Raw genomic sequence first — 18,480 nt, forward strand, 5'->3', positions numbered from 1 at the left:
ACAGTGCAGTGCAGAGCAGCTACTGTCATCGGAACAGCCTCTCTGACTTTGAGCAATATACAACCTTCCCCCTCACACATTACCTCCAAGTAAACTGTAAGCAATTAACTTTATCACAGTATCACAGTATCACCAAGGTTGGAAGAGACCTCACAGATCATCAAGTCCAACCCTTTACCACAGAGCTCAAGGCTAGACCACGGCACCAAGTGCCATGTCCAATCTTGCCTTGAACAGCTCCAGGGACGGCGACTCCACCACCTCCCCGGGCAGCCCATTCCAGTGTCCAATGACTCTCTCAGTGAAGAACTTTCTCCTCACCTCCAGCCTAAATCTCCCCTGGCACAGCCTGAGGCTGTGTCCTCTCGTTCTGGTGCTGGCCACCTGAGAGAAAAGAGCAACCTCCTCCTGGCTACAACCACCCCTCAGGTAGTTGTAGACAGCAATAAGGTCACCCCTGAGCCTCCTCTTCTCCAGGCTAACCAATCCCAGCTCCCTCAGCCTCTGCTCGTAGGGCTGTGCTCAAGGCCTCTCCCCAGCCTCGTCGCCCTTCTCTGGACACACTCAAGCATCTCAGTGTCCCTCCTAAACTGGGGGGCCCAGAACTGAACACAGTACTCAAGGTGTGGTCTAACCAGTGCAGAGTACAGGGGCAGAATGACCTCCCTGCTCCTGCTGACCACACCATTCCTGATGCAGGCCAGGACAGTAGGACTAGTTCCACTGTAGTTGCTGCTTCACTCCACAGCATCTGTGTGTCATGGCACATAACATTAGCTCTCATAAAGTCCCTTTAGTACCTAGGTTTCTGTTGTGCCAGATGTGGAGGAAGCTCAGTCTCACCCACGCTGGCTGGTGAACATCTGTGTCTCTGGATAGGCTGTCAAACAAAACATGACCCCCTTGTCTCACTAGTGGTGAGAGTTGGTGGCATTTGCTGAATGAGCCTTGCACAAAGCAACCAAAAAACAGCTTCTTTTCCTCCTTTTTGGGATGTTTCATGACCCAGAAACTTGCCAACTGCAGCACTGCAGAACTCAGTACAGGAGAAAAAGAGCAAGTGAAACTGCAGGTGAAAAGGCAACTGTGCTACTGTGCTCTTAACACTTCCAGTACCTCCCCTCTACTCCAATAACTGTATTTTGGAAGGGATAAAGTAAGCATGGTTTAGGTGCCAGGCAAATGAGAAATCATTGCTCAGAAACTGAAGCAGAATGGAGTTTAGGTTTTTTAACTGTGGGGAGGCATTAAGCATTCAGTACAAACTAAGCCATTTATGACAAGGACTTCTGAGGACTTTTACAAAGTCCAGGTCTTCTTGCACATTGTACAGCAAGCTGTGGCATACCAGAAGGAGCAACAGCACTCCAGTGACTCTGGCTGTTTCACTAGACAGCAGGGAACACTAAGAGCTAGCAAGAATCATGTTTCCTGATGGATCCCAGCATGTTAAACATAATCTACACAAGGTAAAAAAGAAGCTAGATTTCAGCAGTTGGGCTTAATTACCAAGTTACTTAGGCCTGAGATCAGTTAAACTGTACCTCTCATCTGTAACTTTTCAACTGAACTGAAATAAAAAAATCAGATACTGGATATGAGCTTTTGGAAAGTGGAAACAAGGACAACATTGTCAACTAAATTGCCATAGTATCAACTCTTAAGTATATTATGCACTGCAGCCCAAACAAAATAGTGAGTAGGCTGAAGAAATAGACTAACTCTGCTTGCAAGGAGAAAGCATTTCTTGCTGAGGGTAAGTCTGCATATCTTCATGAAAATTAACTGCAACCATGATAGGAACATATGTTTACTCTGTCCAGCTCTGGGCTCCTCCATTCAAGAGAGATATTGAGATACTAGAGCATGTCCAGAGAAGGGCAACAAAGCTGGTGAGAGGCCTGGAACACAGCCCTGTGAGGAGAGGCTGAGGGAGCTGGGGGTGTTTAGCCTGCAGAAGAGGAGGCTCAGGGGTGACCTCATTGCTATCTATAACTACCTGAAGGGAGGCTGTAGCCAGGTGGGGGTTGGTCTCTTCTCCCAGGCAAGCAGCAACAGAACAAGGGGACACAGTCTCAAGTTGTGCTGGGGGAGGGCTAAGGCTGGATGTTAGGAGGAAGTTGTTGCCAGAGAGAGTGATTGGCATTGGAATGGGCTGCCCAGGGAGGTGGTGGAGTTGCCATCCCTGGAGATGTTGAAGAAAAGCCTGGCTGAGGCACATAGTGCCATGGTCTAGTTGATTGGCTAGGGATGGGTGCTAGGTTGGACAGGATGATCTTGGAGGTCTCTTCCATCCTGTTTGATTCTATAAGTCTATGAATAAGATTTTGGCCTTACAAATGCAGAAAAAAAGCATCTTGGTTAAGAGCATACCAGAAGGCTCTGACAGAATAGTATATTTGCTGTAATGGGCACGTAAATACCATATATATACACTTGTATGATTTTATTTAGTGGAGATACTTTTCAGAGCTTTGTAGTGCAGATGCTGTTTTCTAGCCAGAGAAACCATTAAAAAACAGCAGTTACTTCTCCCAGAGAAAACTGTGATTCTATCAAAGCAGTTCAGTTCTTCACAACAAAACCCTGTTCTTGGTTTCCAATACTAAAATTGTAACATCACAACTTTTTCATACGAATTAAATGGAAACAGAAATAAAGGGGGAAGAAAAAGCTTTCAGAGTGTTAACTCTCCACGGCAGGAGGAAGCCAGCATGGGCATTGAGCTCAGCACACTCATCCTCTTCTCCCTGTTGAAAGGGACACAAAAAGAACTCTGGCTAAGCATTTATTTTTCTGCTAATGTGAAAGTTTTCTTTTAGAGAGGAAGCAGATTGAACAGAGCACGAGAAAAGAATTTGACTCTGGCTTATTTCCAAAGGTTGTTTTTTTTTTTCCCACCCTTTTTTTTTCCTGATGATTCACTGTTATCACTTGTATTCACATGAGAACCAGCCTCAAAAAGAAATACTCAAAACCGAAACCAACTCCCCCCCTCCATGCACCCAACAACAAAAAACCCACAGCACAAAGCACTAAGAAACAGGACCTTTCCTACTGCTAAATTCTGCTAATAAGCTATGTAAGAAGAGAATCACATAAGAGAAGAGCACCTATGTTCATTCACATGAGTAGTACGATAGCTAAGCCTCTAGATCTGGAACTTTAGAGCACATCTAAAGATGGTGAATCTCCAAGGCATTAAGCAAACTGGTTGACACTTGGTGAACTTCCTCTTTCTCTTCGGCTATATAATAACATACAAAATGCCTATTTATCTGAAGTCCAAAGGATTTAGGTTTTCAGTATGGTCTAAAGGCAGAATGGACTGATCATAGAATCAACCAGGTTGGCCTTCCAATAGTTTTATTTTCAAGCAGGAGTTTATTTGGATGTTCAGGGAGCAGACTAACTGCTAATTCTCTGAAAACATGAACAATAAGAACTAATGTATTTGTGGGCACCCTCTCTCCCTCAGCCCTGGTGGCAGTCAGTTGTGAATGCCTGCTTTATGTAGCAATTCACAAACATACCATTTTATGTAGGCATTCAAGCTAAAAAGGGGGCAAAGCAAGGCAAAATGAATGCTGGTAGGATTGCTTTGTTACTGTGTACACGATTGGAAGAAAAGAAGGATGCTTGTCATAGGCTTCTGTTATTTACACCTCCTGACAAAACCTAACACATAATTTCATTCCCCCTGCCTTCAATGGTATTATCAGACAGGTCAGGGTTTAAAGCTAACTTGAGCCCAAACACCAGTCTATGATTTTAGTAACATTTTGTTTCATTTTCAGATTTACTGCAGACATACTCAAGGGGAAAGATGGTGTAAGTAGGTCTCAGTGCAGCAAGATCTATGGTACAATTGATTTATTTTTTTGTCTAGTTCAAGTCATCAGCACAAATACTACTGAAGTACTCCTAATAAAAGAGAGAGGTGCAATACCTTCTTACCCCATCCTGACCATACTATGACTTCTGGTCTATTTTTTTTTTTTGCAGAACAGAAATGTCTACCATCCTTACAACCAGAGCTTCGTCAATTCTAGCTGGAAGAAAGCCTGTACTAAACAGCAGCAAGCAGATCTTGCTTAATATGACTGTAGCTCCACATTCTAGATATGCTTTCTTAAGAATTCAATACCTGTCATTTCTGATGGCAATCACACTAGGATTCTCAATTCTCCTTTCAACTCCCAGTTCAGAGTCCTACCACTACCACTAATCATTACATTTTGGGGTTCAAACATACAATTCCCATCCCATTTGCGACCTCTGTCCCAGAAGGGTTTGTGTGTTGACACCCATCTAGGAGCCCCACACTTATTATATGAAGAAGAGGGAGACTCCAGCATGAAAATGCAATGCTTTTCTCTTAATGATTGCAGTTCACACAGCCACGTTTACCTATGACACAGTCATAGAATCAGTCAGGGTTGGAAGGGACCACAAGGATCATCCAGTTCCAACCCTGCCATGGGCAGGGACACCCTACCCGAGATCAGGCTGCCCACAGCCTCAGCCAGCCTGGCCTCCTTAAACACCTCCAGCCATGGGGCCTCAAGCACCTCCCTGGGAAACCCATTCCAGGCTCTCACCACTCTCATGCTCAACAACTTCCTCCTCACCTCCACTCTGAACCTACCCATCTCCATCTGCGCTCCTTACCCCCTAGTCCTGTCACTCCCTGAGAGCCTAAAAAGTCCCTCCCCAGCTTTTTTGTAGCCCCCCTTCAGATACTGAGACACCACAAGAAGGTCACCTGGGAGCCTTCTCTTCTCCAGACTGAACTGCCCCAACACTTTCAGTCTGTCCTCATAGGAGAGGTGCTCCAGCATTATCTGGCTGCTGCTATGTAAGAAACCATAGACTGGCCAGTCTAGACTTGCCAGAAAAAGCCATTATCTTTTAACTCACCATTTCATTTGCCAAGCCAAGGCCACAAAAGAGCAGTGGGCAATATTTCCAAAGTCTCTAGCTTATGCCATTAGCCATGCAAAAGCTGCAGTAACAAAAACCTGTAAGAGAACAAACTGGTTTATGCCAGCAGAGGTCAGTGGGTGACTCTTGTCGCCCAAATGTTTCAGATGCACATTGTGTATTACGGATAAGGTTTCAAAGTCAGCAACGTTCCTTCACCCTGGAGCACTGAAAGCCATTTTTTTATTAGATGGCAACCATTCCTCCCTTTTGGAGCTCATTAGTCTATCCAAGCAAATGCTTTATGTTACCATCTCCTTGCTTTTCTCTTCAAAATACCTTTTTAGGTTTCTGGCAGGCAAAATAAAGGTCTGTTAGCCCATGAGGCTAGGAAAGGAGAGGGGAAAGGCTCCAAAGCTAATGCCTATTTTTAGAATTTCCATTGCAGCTGCCTACACTAATGTTAACTGGCTAAGCAGCTGAGTGTGTTGCTCTGGAATGTACAGTCTGTGTTACACTTCAGAGCTATTAGCTTAAATATAATGAAAACATAGTTTGCTTAATAGGTAAGGAAGACAAAAATATTTCACTATTTGAAGAGACTTAATGCTTCAATCTGGCTCAGTTAAAAAGCAACTGAGACAGAGAAGAAACAAATAACATTACTGTATACTAACTAAGAAAATCTTCTGGCAGTAAGGAGGTTTTGGCCAATTTCATCGGTAGAGAGTAAAATTTTCAGTACGGTGATAGTATAAGCAAGCTTGGGGGTTCATTTGCATATTTAACTTAACAAACACCTACCATTGACACTGCTGGTATAGTCACCTCCAGGGCTGGGGCCTCAACCACCTCTCTGGACAACCCATTCCAGGCTCTCACCATTCTCATGCTGAACAACTTCCTCCTCACGTCCAGTCTGAACCTACACATCTCCAGCTTTGCTCCATTCCCCCTAGTCCTGTCCCTGAGAGCCTAACAAGTCCCTCCCCCAGCTTTTTTGTAGGCCCCCTTCAGACACTGAAAGGCCACAATAAGGTCACCTGGGAGCCTCCTCTTCCCCAGACTGAACAGCTCCAACTTTTTCAGTCTGTCCTTATAGCAGAGCTGCTCCAGCCCTCTGATCGTCCTCTGGACACACTCCAGCACCTCCACATCCCTCTTGTAATATGGGCTCCAGAACTGGATGCAATATTCCAGGTGGGGTCTCAGCAGAGCAGAGTAGAGGGGGAGAATCACCTCCCCTGCTGGCCACACACCTCCTGATGCAGACCAGGATCTGTTTGACCCTCCAGGCTGCAAGTGAACACTGCTGCCTCATGTTGAGCTTCTCATCCACCAGCACCAAGTGCCTCTCCTCAGGGCTGCTCTCCAGCCAGTCACTGCCCAGCCTGGATTTGTGCTTGGCATTGCCTCGGCCCAGATGCAGGACCTTACACTTGGTCTTGTTGAGCCTCTTGAGGTTGGCTTGTGCCCACCTCTCCAGCCTGTCCAGGTCCCTCTGGACAGCATCACTTCCCTCCAGCGTGTCTGCTGCACCATACAGCTTGGTACAGTAGATGGTACTGAGGACAGCTCCACACTCTGCTTGACCACTCAGTTCATTTCCTCTCCCTGCAGGTCGGTTTTGTGCGATCTAACAGTCTCATATGACTGTGCTCTCTAGACCCAGCTACTCTGACGCAAAAGCAAGAAGTTCAAGTGTTTGGTACTGTTCGCCTGCAAAGGCCCCCAGGCAATATTGTCTGCTCCAGCAGAGAGCTCATAAGGTAAGTTACTTAGGCATTTTTCATCTGGTTTCTGCCCTCAGACACTGGGTACCAAACAACTGAATCCAGGCAGCAAGAGTATCAGAGAAAGCCTGACTCAGTGACATGGGGCTGGGGAGAGAAAGGTGTCCTAATCCCACTGCTCTCCAAGGAATGATGGGAGTAGTTTACTCCTTTACTTCACAACAAAAGTTAACCTGAAAGGTGGTAAAAATCTAAGTACAGACTTCTAAAACACAGTTAAGAGGCAAAAACTCTAACCCCCAATGTTTTTTATTTTAAAAATAAAACACTTTGTACAGAACGTAGTAGAACTGAGTAAATACAGCAGTCTCACCGATGGGACACAAGGGTTTCCTTTTACCACAGTCCTTTCAAGCTCTAGAAGGCAAGTCCAGCAAACAGAAGAAAAGTTGCTCTTATCTGTCAGAACACATATGTCTAGAGTTCCTTCTTCATGAAATGTACCTAGAGAGTAAAGCACTCTCCACCTCAGATTGTGTAACTCTCACACTACAAAAACCAAGAGGACAGGAGATTTTCACTAGGACAGATGAGCTATGAAACTGGAAGTCTGAGACATTAATTTCTTTCATTTCTAAATTCCTTTGTCCTCCCAGAAAGGTATAAACTGTGGATCATTTATGTATACACATAGTGGAAATACTCTGCAAGCAGAAAAGTCTAACCCCACGTTTTGTTCTAGCGCTCAACAAAAACAAGCTCGTTCTACTATTCACCTGTATGTTACTTAGACCACTGCATTCCAGAGCTTATACAGTAGTCTCCACAACCAAAATAAGGGCATTTCTACACTTTGGGGTTATCCTGATGCAGTTTTCATGGCGTCTCCTCTTATAGAGCACCAAGCACAGAAGAACCTATCCACACAAAGAATTCTTGAGCTGGTTTTGCTGTACTCAGTTCGTTAACAACAAGCAAAATACTGTTTGACAGTCATGTGGAGCCAGCTACAGACTGCAGCACTAACCACTTCCATAAGCATTCACAAACTGTATGCAACCCATTACATGCCCCTTCTTATCTATTTTTAAAGGCCTTTTTGATGAATCATTCTTCCTCATCTGACATTACAGCCAGGGTGTCTCTTGAGACCATTCCGTATTTATGTTTATACTGCTCTATGCAACTGGAATTCACTCACTTTGAACTGTGGCTTACTAAGTCCTTGCTTTTTAGATTTTACAGAGGAAAAACAAAATAAAAAGCCAGGCTTCTGATTCCAGTGATTATTTGTCACTGGCCCTTTTCCTAAATAAGGAAATTCAAGTTACCACCTTTTGGCCACTGGTGGTAGGCCAACAGCAATGCCAACAACTATCCCTCTACTTTACTCAAATCCTGGTCTGGAAGCATCCCTCTTCCCCAGGACTAGTGCAGTAGTTTGTCAGTTGCAGGGAGAGCAGGGAATAAAAGAACTCACAAAACCAGTAACTCAACTAAGGGTATTCTGGTTTAGACAGCTGTCACTCCATGGCATATACCACCAGTATGCTCCTATCGCTGTCAACACCAGGCAGTGCTGCTAGTGCTGGTGCTGTGGAAGCTTTCAGCACTGGCATCACGTGAGCAACAATAAGAAGTGCCACCTCCAGCTGCTTCTGCTGCAGTTTTTAAGTTACTCAGGTAATCATCTTTAAAATGGCCAATATGCACTTTGAGTACTCTATAAAACCAAGTATTAATGCTTAGAGACTTTCTGAATGCAATCTTCAGGGCTTCCTGTTTGAACTTAAGAACGTGTTGTTGGTTTAGAGAATTCTTAGCTTCTATTTGATCATTTGATCATGTGAGCAAAAATAAGAAGTGCCACCTCCAGCTGCTTCTGCTGTAGTTTTTAAGTTACTCAGGTAATCATCCTTAAAATGGCCAATATGCACTTTGAGTACTCTATAAAACCAAGTATTAATGCTTAGAGACTTTTTGAATGCAATTTTTAGGGCTTCCTGTTTGAACTTAAGAACGTGTTGTTGGTTTAGAGAATTCTTAGCTTCTATTTGATCATTTATGTTCAGTGAGATCTGTACTGCAGCAGAAGTTGGCCTGAAGCACATATCCTTTACTGCTTGGTTCCGTGGGGAACAGTGCCCTGAATTTTCAGCATATCAGTATCTTTTTGTGATCAACTTGAAAGCATATATAAACCTGAAGCACAGATCACTGCGTGAAAATAATGGCTTAAAGCCCCATCTCCTTTCAGGAAGAAGAAAGAAAAAAAAAAGAGTTATTGGCATGAAAGCAAGGACTGGTGCTATCTGATTTGCAAAGTTTCTAAAAAGAAAACAATGGCATGTGCACAAAGACTATTAAACAGGTCTTCCAAATATGATTTGAACCGAGGCAAGTGAAAATTCTTTGTCATTTTTTACCCAACAGGGGAAGGAAAGAAGGCACTAGCTTTGGAATTTAATTTGATTAAAAGCGATTCACTGTAGGCAACATGACACTGGTGAGAGAGTAATGTAATTTAAAGGCAGTCATAGCTTCAGTCGTCCATTCCAAGTTCTTGTTTCAGACTATAAAGACAAGCAGAAACAAAAGTTAGCTTGTAGAAAAAGAGTCTGGAAAAAATCTTTAGACAAATTAGTGGAAGGCTGACAATAAACACAGCTGAAGTTGAGAGCCAAAAGATGACAGTGGATATGCCACTTGTTTTGGTAGGAACAAACCTGTCAGAAAAAACTCATGGCAAAATTCTCTGAAGGCAGAATGGACTGATCATAGAATCAACCAGGTTGGAAGAGACCTCAAGATCATCCAGTCCAACCTATCCCCCAGCCCTAGCCAATCAACTAGACCATGGCACTAAGTGCCGCAGCCAGGCTTTTCTTGAACACCTCCAGGGACAGTGACTCCACCACCTCCCTGGGCAGCCCATTCCAATGCCAATCACTCTCTCTGGCAAAAACATCCTCCTAATTTCCAGCCTATACTTCCCCTGGCACAACTTGAGACTGTGTCCCCTTGTTCTGTTGCTGCTTGCTTGGGAGAAGAGACCAACCCCCACCTGGCTACAGCCTCCCCTCAGGTAGTTGTAGACAGCAATGAGGTCACCCCTGAGCCTCCTCTTCTCCAGGCTAAACACCCCCAGCTCCCTCAGCGTCTCCTTCACACAGCTGTGTTCCAGGCCTCCATTCGGCTTTGTCACCCTTCTCTGGACACCTTCCAGTACCTCAACATCTCTCTTGAATGGAGAAGCCCAGAACTGGACACAGTAGTCAAGGTATCGTGATATTTACCTGACAAACTAGGATGTCAAGAGCCCTCCTCTCCTAGTTTTGAGCTGCTTATCCCATTTAGTGCAGAGCCATGCCACTAACAATGGCATACTTACCTTTTCAAGTAGGCATGGACATTGTCATAGCCATGGTACTTGGCCAGATAGACCAGGACACCTGTAGCACATCGGCCATCTCGCTGTCTGCAGAAGCTACAGTTGCAAATTCCACGGCAGGGTGGGCACCTCCAGGTCTAGATAAAAGAGCCAACATGCCTTTTAACAAACTAATGCCAGACACCATTCACACCCACAACTTCAAAGAGGGCCTTGGCTCCACACCAAGCTCTGCAGTGAACATGAGTGCTGCTGAAGCTGCCTAAACTAGTGCACAAGTACATATTCCTTAGTCTGGGAGGGATTAAACTCTCACACAGCCACAGTAAGCACTCTGCTCCCAGCTCCTGCACTACATCACAGCCCACAACAGCAGCACTTTGTCCATCCACGTTACTGTTCCTTTCCACAGAGCTTTAGGCACTAATGTAAAGCAAGTGAGAACACTACTCTTACGTTTAAAACACAAAAGTGTTTTGGCAGCTGCTCTCTCCTTATAGGTCACTCCCGTGAATAAAGCTACAGAAGTAGTAACTGCAACACCTTCTACACAACACAAGTCTGTGATTCAGTTTGAGTCAAACCAGGCCTGCACTGTGCACTACAGCAGTATAAGCAGTTCTCTTTCGCTGTGAGTAACCAACACACTTCTCTGCTCAAGTTAAGCACGATGAAGTCGAAGCTCCAGACTGTCTTACCGGGTCCAGCAAAGCCGTTCGGACGTCTTCCCCATACCTATTGCGGAGGCAGGGCCCGCAGAACTGCCCCCGCACTCCCACGCAGTCGGGGTTACGGCAGTTTGTCTTGGTGTCTGTGGTTTTCTGGCGACACTGATGACAGGTGGATCCCTAGAACAGGGATTAAAGATGGCTTTTCAGTTAGGGGAACTCAGGCACACTTCTCCCAAAAATCCCTTCCTTCCCCTCAGGTTGAGAGAGTCTGCTGGATGCTAAACCACTAGCAGGGAAGAGCAAGAAAATGACTTCCCAAAACATGCATTTCACAGAGTTGGAATGTACTTACCGTGGCCCTGTTATACACTTTATCTCTAGCAGACCCACAGATGTTATTCAGCTCTTCCGCTGTTATCTCCTCAACAGGGCGCACAACGTGTGGAAAAGCCATGGCACCACGGTGACCCCTCCTGGGAGTTTGGGCTTCATGCTGAATAGTGAAGGGAATACTTTGTATTAGTGTCAGTAAAACCTCTACATAAACAAGCAGGATATTCAAAGCAATGCCAAAGTCTCAAATACCCACTGTGTACTTAAGAGGGAACACATATGCCTGAAGGCAAATAATATGGATGCAGCCTTAGCACCTTCGCTTCAAGGTGCAGAAACGCTACTGGATCTTGCTTAATTCCTGCTGGAGTGCAAGAGGAAGTGACTTATCAAGCATAAGGCAGGGAAAATGTTCTTTTCCTATACTTCTTCCCAGGCTACAGCATTGTATAGGGTTAACACTCCAGAGGGAGTAACCCTGAACCTGACCCTAGGGGTCTTGACCCCTCCCCAGGGGTGGGTCACACCACCAGGCGATGGTTAGCCCACTCCCCCCCACTTCCTATCCTATAAAGGAGAGGGGCTTCCTGTTCCACTCTCTCCCTCTCTCCACACATCTCTGCCTGCATACCACGTGGCAGACACGAGGCAAAGCCACCATCACACAACTCGAGTTGTATTTATACCTTTTGTATTTTGCTATTTTCCCTTCCCTATCCTTTGTAAACTTCCCTACCTCCAATACCTTTCTAAGTTATTGTTAAACGTTTCCTTTTAACTTCCAAATCGAGACTCATTTATTCGTGTGTGTTTACCTCTCTCCCTCCCTATATCTAACCCCTTCCTTTGGGAAAGAAGGGGAAGAGGGGAGGACACTCTACAAATTATTGGGTCTATCAAATTTATTAGAGTCTCTGGGAATTTGAATTAGAACCCAAGACAAGCATACTGAAGATTCTGATCAGCTATTCCTATTTTCTTGAAGGGTTAAGGAAAAAAACCAACAGAAACAAACAAACCCCCCCCAAGCCTGCAAGTAAAACAAGAAACTGAACATACCTCCAGGTATTCATCGGACATCTTTCTTCTTCTTACCAAGATGTACCGGTCATCTTCCTCTTCTGGTAAAGGAGAAGGAGGACCTTCAATTAGGGATCTGGATCTTGTGTGAGGCCGTGAACTTCTGTCTGGGTTCCTCCTCAAAGCACTTCTGGGTAATGAATGCCTTGGAAGTCGCTTTGGTCCCTGGAAAAACATAAAAAGTTTCTAATGAAACAAGTGAAAAGTCAGACAGCTCCTGTCCATACTCTGATTGTTCCCCGCTAAAGACATGCCTTCCCTCTGTCTTTCCCAAAGATGACATTGCCCCACTCTGTCCCAGTCAGAAAACATAAGGTTGAAAAACACTCTAGGAAAATTAACCTTGGGCATCCTGCTAGCTACAAAGAAATACTCAAAAGCAAATCTGTGTACATGAGGATAGTAAGATAAAGTAACACCTCCATGCAGCAGCAGAACCAGTTTGTGAGGGGTTACAACTTTCAGCAGCATTCCCACTTCACACAGGTTACAGGTAAGTTAGCAGTGAAGGCTATTACACTGATGATTCACCACAATCCAGCCTTCTTCACTGACCTAGATGGGCGAAATGTCAGCATTTTTTTCAAGGCTCCAAACTTGTAGAATATTCAGGCTTGACCTTCAAAGTCTGAGCTACTCCCCTTACCTCCAGCCTTTGTTTAAATATGTATTTACACAGCACAGTTTTCATTTTATTGGCCTGGGGGAGACATCTAACCCTCATGAATTCATCTGTTCTGCTTTATACAGTTGCAAATGCAAAGAGAACTGCACAGTGAGGATGCCTGTTTTGGGAAGCAATAACATTCTGGACTGGACTTTGATGCACAGGTCTTATTTTTTCAATTGAGATTCCCATTTGTAATGTCAGAGTTTGACTCTCAAATCTGAAGGCCAATGTAGTACATTTCTACTTACCTGACTCACAGTTGGCAACGACTTTCTTCCATCAAAGATACCAGAAACATTTTGCAACTCAGCCATTAGTTTTGCAAGCTAACAAAGGAAAGAAAGAGGAAGCAGAGCCTTAAGAGGGTGTTTATGTGTTATTACAGACTATTAGATTAGGGCAATTGGCTTGAAGTACAGTTACTTAAAGGCAATGCAGTCACTCTTCAACTTTTTATGTCCATTTATATTTTAGTGACTGCATGTAAGCTGAAAATGCTCAAACTTACTGTGTTGTAGCCCTATTCTTTAGGCCACTGAAGTACTTAACTTATGGATTTTCATGTGCCAGTGGACATAAAGTATCGGATTTTAATATTAAAAATGTAAATTCTACTTCATGCATTCACGCAATTCTCTCAACCAAACAGGACCCCTAAGAATTGAGGGGGTGGAGAAGGGGGAGGAAGGGCATCCAGGAAGGTGCCGAGTACTTGCCATTGCTTTGTTTTCTTTGATGTTTAGAGCTCTTTTTTCTAAAAACATGGCACCATTTTCTTCTGAATCAGAGTCTGAATCTGGAGCAGGCGTTTGCTGTTCAGGAAGAGGTTCCACCTCAGCCGTCCTCCTCTCTGATATTCGAGGTGTAAACTTCATGACTTTTAGAGAAACAGAGCATTTCCGCATTCTCTGAGCTACCTCACTTGCAGCACTTTTGCCATTCTTCTCTGAATCTGATTCCAGTTTCTGTCAACAAACCAGAATGAAAGCCTATGAATTCAAGGGAGTTGCTCTGCAATTAAATACAGTTTGAGAGCGCTGAAGAAGACTAACCTAGACATCTGCACCTCCATTCCCAGTGCTGTAGTGGGCTTTTTGGTGTGTGTTTGTGGTTTGTATTTTGGGTGTTTTTTTTTTTTGTTTGGTTGGGTTTTTTTTCCTTTTTTGTTCATTTGGTTTCTTCTTTGGAGGGTGTGGAGGAGAGGCTGAGAGAGCTGGGGGTGTTTAGCCTGAAGGAGGCTCAGGGCTGACCTCATTGCTGTCTACAACTACCTGAAGGGAGGCTGTAGCCAGGTAGGGGTTGGTCTCTTCTCCCAGGCAACCAGCAACAGAACAAGGGGACACAGTCTCAAGTTGTGCCAGGGGAAGTATAGGCTGGAAATTAGGAGGAAGTTTTTGCCAGAGAGAGTTATTGGCATTGGAATGGGCTGCCCAGGGAGATGGTGGAGTCACCATCCCTGGAGGTGTTCAAGAAACGACTGGCTGAGGCACTTAGTGCCATGGTCTAGTTGATTGGCTAGGGCTGGGTGCTAGGTTGGCCTGGATGATCTTGGAGGTCTCTTCCAACCTGGTTGATTCTATGATTCCTTAAGAAGAGAAGGGGGCTTGAAGAAGAAAAAACAACCAACAAACAAAAACCCAACAAAACCAAAACAGATCCTCAGGGACAACAACAAACATATGAAAAAGGAGCTTGATTTCAGTCACAGCAGTCTTACCTGTCACCTGCAAGTCTAATAGCAAATACAACTTGTATGTGAGAAAGGCTTTACAGGGCCTTAACAGGCTGTAAGAAGCCTTTACAGGGCTTCATTTTGCAACATATTCTCTTTGGCTATAAAAAATAAAATAATCCACTACACAGTTCTCAGCACAGGGTCAAACTCAAGCTTAGAAGCTGCCAAAAAGAGTCATCTCACAGCATCAATGATGCAGTGAAAGCTTCATTCTATAGCAAATGAAATAATTAATCCCACTATTTTATTTTTGAAGTTCTGATGCCTTGCATGTAACCTTTGCAAGAACCAGGGGTTCTGTGAGGATAGAAATTAATTTCTGTAGTTAAAGGTCCATTTTGCAATAGGTTTTGACTTCCAGGTTTACTCAAGTAAGGTCATTAATAGGCTTCCCACCTCACATGCACAAATCTCAAATAGCAATCCTGATTTGCAGAGAGCTTTGCAAATGCAGGCATGTTGCTCTGGATGCCCATTTTGTGTAGTCAGTGATTCTTTTTTTTCTTCTACATCCATTCCAGATTTGTCTCCTGTTTATTCCCTTTACTGTTGTGTATTACTTAACTCAGACATGCCTCCTTCCCAGTAGATTTTTTTTTCCTTTTCTAGATGATCTTGGAGGTCTCTTCCAACCTGGTTGATTCTATGTTCTTAAGTTACTAAAAGACCCATTTTATGCTTCTGTTTTCTCTACTGGATACCAACTGTTAGTCTTTTCAAGCAATAAAACTGGTCTTGCACTGATGTTAAGGAAAAGGAGGAAGCCAGGTTTCCCCACCTCTCTCTAATTATCTACTGCTAAAGAAGTACAGCATTTTCTGTTACAAAGTGCCAGCCTGAATGCATGTCAATATATACTGGAGTTTTAATCAGGTTTCCTACATTCCATGGGCTACCACTAACATGTCATATTGAGGAAAATATGGTAGAGTCAAACAGTAACATACAGCAAGCACAGATTTAAGAGCTATTATGTTTCAAAATCCGTGTGGCAGATTTTATTCTGAACATGCAAAGGTCAGAAGCTTGGGAGCTTTTAATGCAAGAAAAGTAAAACTGTGGTTACTTAGGTTGTACATGCAACTAAATGCTGCTCCTTTGTAACATTTAACTTTCCAGATGAAGCTGCCATCATTTTCCAATGAAGAAAGTGTAAGAATTTAAAACTGCAAACTAAAATCAACTGTCTTACCAATGCATCTTGAATCTCATTTTCTGAAAAGCCACAGGATTCAGCATCAGAAGCTTCATGAAAATTTTTTGCCATTTCTTCTTTAGTATCTGTCCTAAACTTGCGTTTCTACGAAGAATAAAATATCCTTTAACTGAAGTTGTATAGAAAATGATTCACAAGTGCAGTATAAGCAAATAGCTTTTCAAATAAAGAAATAACCCAAACAGTTAAGGCATTTAACAAGAGGTTTCAAGACTGCAGTTGCAAATTACCAGACATGTTAGATTAGGTGACATTTCAAAGGCTAAAATAAATAGCTAATCTGTTTCCAGCAATTACCACCTAGAAGCACAAGTGATGAGCAAAATGAAATTACAGCATGTAACACAGATTCACAACTACTAGACAAAAATGTAAGGAAAGAGGTTTTAATTGTGCACAAAACATTTACTAGCTTTACACTTTTTTGCAAGCTCTTCTATCACTGCACATTCAGTTTTATTTGTTCTTGTACTCTACTTACTGTGTTTGCAAAATTATCAGAACCAAAACTGTCACAACTGTCATCAGAGGACGAGGATGTTTCCATGGGAATCAGTTTCGTATTTCGGAATGCTGTGAGGTTTCTCCGTCCTGAACAACGGCGCTGTAAAAAGACCGTGGCAGCACTTAATAAAAGAGAGCTACTGTAGCATGGCAGCACTTAATAGAGAGCCACTGTAGCATCCTAGCTTTAAGAACATTCTTAAATCGAAGTTTAGGAGGCTTGAACATTTTAGGGTGTTCAACAGCGTTGAATACGAGGCCAAAGAATTACTGCCAAGTTCAAAATCAATGGCCAAAGTTAGAAATGGGAAGACTCCCTGCTCGCATACGTTTCTGATCGTTGTTACAGGTGAGTTTTGTTCAGAGCATTCAGAAAGAATTCTTTTACACAACCAACCAAGTGCAAACAGGCACAACGTTTATACCCTACCTTCCCTACTCATTCTAGACAACGCTGGAAAAAGAAGTACACAGTACCTAGAACCACACTGTGCTACTTCTTGCTTGAGGCAAACTCATAATGTAGTTAAGGAAGGGCTATGGATCATATCCTCAGGAAAAAAAAGCTCTGAAACACCTGTTCTAGGCACAACAGCTTGCCGTTTTGTTGAACTTTATTACCAAGCTGAAACACTTTTTTGGATGGGCTTCAGGTGTTCACTTCCCAGGGAATGTTTCTGTTAACCACCCCTTTTACCTCCCCAGGGTGGCAGCAACACGAAGGCCAAACCTGCTGCACCCACGCTTCGGTGATGCCCATGTCAAGCAGTCTAACCTGACAAGTTCACAGGCCCATCCAAGCGCATTTTGAAAGTACAGTTTCAACGGTAACTAGCCAGGGCAATTGAAACACCTCCGTCCTCCCCCCAGCACCGCTCTGTGCGCTTCTCGCTGGAGTGGCACCGCAGCACTCCCGAGGCTTGCCCACGCTTCACGCCATTGCTGGTGCTGAGGCGGAGCGGAAAAGCTTCCCGGCCCTGGCACGGATGTGCCCTTAAACACCAAAAGGTCCCTTTCTGGTGCCGCCTTCCACCCTATGGGGCGAAGTGCGGGGGGCGGGGAAGAGGGAGAAGAGGCTGGGGGCGCCCAGGCGGAGAAACTCCGCCACAGCAGGCCGAGCCACACCGGACAGGGTCCAACACGGGGCCGGTCAGCGCTATGAAGCCCAGGCCAGGAGACCTGCATGCACCATAGGCACTTAACACCCCGCCTCTGGCGCGGCCCCCTACCAAGGCCGCTGGCGGCGCTCCCGGCCTCCCGCTCCCGCCAAGATGGTGCCGCCCACAGGCGCCCCGCGGTGCCGCCCGCCCCCGCCGCGAGGCACCTCCCGCCCCACGCGCGCCCCGGCGGCAAGGGAACAGCAGGGAGCAGGAGCAGGGCGCTGGGGCTGGCGTCTGCCCGCCTGGCCCCGGCCAAGCGTGCCTCCCAAGCCAGGCCTTCCAACTCGGCCGGGAAGGGGAGGGCACCGCCCGGCCCGGGGAGCCCCAACACCGTGGCAGAGCAGCAAGCCCGCGGCTGCCGGCCTGCGTGGCAGCGCTGCTCCCACATCACCTCCCCCAGGCTACCCGCCGAGTTCTAGTCCAAAGACTCCCCCCGCCTCGTTCGACCTCACCACAGTCCCGCTTGTCTCTGGAGCGCGCGGTCACAAGCACCACCGACCCTCCAGCACCACCGACCCTCCAGCACCACCGACCCTCCAGCACCACCGACCCTCCAGCACCACCGACCCTCCAGCACCACCGACCCTCCCAGCACCACCGACCCTCCCAGCACCACCGACCCTCCCAGCACCACAGACGCCCTAGCACCACCGCCCCGCAGCCATGTGGCGAGCCACCCCCGCTGCGCGCAGCGCTCACCTGCGGGCGCGGCAGACCCATGCTGGCGGCAGCGAGGCGAGCAGCGGCGAACTGAAGGTTCGCGCCAAAGTGGCTGGGACTGCGGGGGGCGGGGCCCGGCTGCGCCTTTCCCGCGCTGGCGCCCACGTCCTGGCAGATGCATCGCAATCGCTCAGGATATCGGCCACTCGGCGTGCCCGTCTTGTGACCGCCCACCCATCTTTGCAGAGGACTCCGTTAGTTATTTCGAGGTCTCCGCAGAGGGACCAGACGCGGGCTCTGTATTGTTTTTTGTACTGGCGGCAGTAATTTTGTGGAGCTGCAAGGACCTGCGCTGTGGCGCGAAAAGCTGCCGGCTGGAGCGCCGCAGGACTAGCGTGCCAGGG

The 18,480-nt window shown here is 45.7% G+C and overlaps 1 protein-coding gene across 1 annotated transcript; it reads right to left on the bottom strand.

Moving 5' to 3' along the window:
• Window positions 1–6,947: 6,947 nt before the first annotated feature.
• Window positions 6,948–18,305, bottom strand: CDCA7 (cell division cycle associated 7). Its single transcript, XM_064162527.1, has 10 exons — window positions 18,116–18,305; window positions 16,234–16,356; window positions 15,729–15,836; window positions 13,518–13,766; window positions 13,050–13,127; window positions 12,111–12,296; window positions 11,071–11,211; window positions 10,746–10,895; window positions 10,048–10,184; window positions 6,948–9,229 (listed from the first exon to the last, which is right to left on the bottom strand). The coding sequence occupies exons 1-10, from the start codon at window positions 18,134–18,136 to the stop codon at window positions 9,199–9,201; spliced, it is 1,224 nt and encodes a 407-aa protein (XP_064018597.1). The 5' UTR covers window positions 18,137–18,305; the 3' UTR covers window positions 6,948–9,198.
• Between the last annotated feature and the right edge of the window lie 175 nt (window positions 18,306–18,480).

This window comes from Pogoniulus pusillus, chromosome 2, assembly GCF_015220805.1.
Source record: "Pogoniulus pusillus isolate bPogPus1 chromosome 2, bPogPus1.pri, whole genome shotgun sequence".
Classification (NCBI taxonomy): Eukaryota; Metazoa; Chordata; class Aves; order Piciformes; family Lybiidae; genus Pogoniulus; species Pogoniulus pusillus.

Bases quoted from the DNA above. Each gene is read 5' to 3' on its own strand.
- CDCA7 (XM_064162527.1), bottom strand. From the start codon at position 18,136: ATGGGTCTGCCGCGCCCGCAG. The intron at 13,128-13,517 runs GCAAGTACTCGG...TTCCTTTGTTAG, and splicing joins TCAAAGAAAACAAAGCAATG to CTTGCAAAACTAATGGCTGA. The intron at 11,212-12,110 runs GTATGTTCAGTT...TTCACTATTCAG, and splicing joins TGTCCGATGAATACCTGGAG to CATGAAGCCCAAACTCCCAG.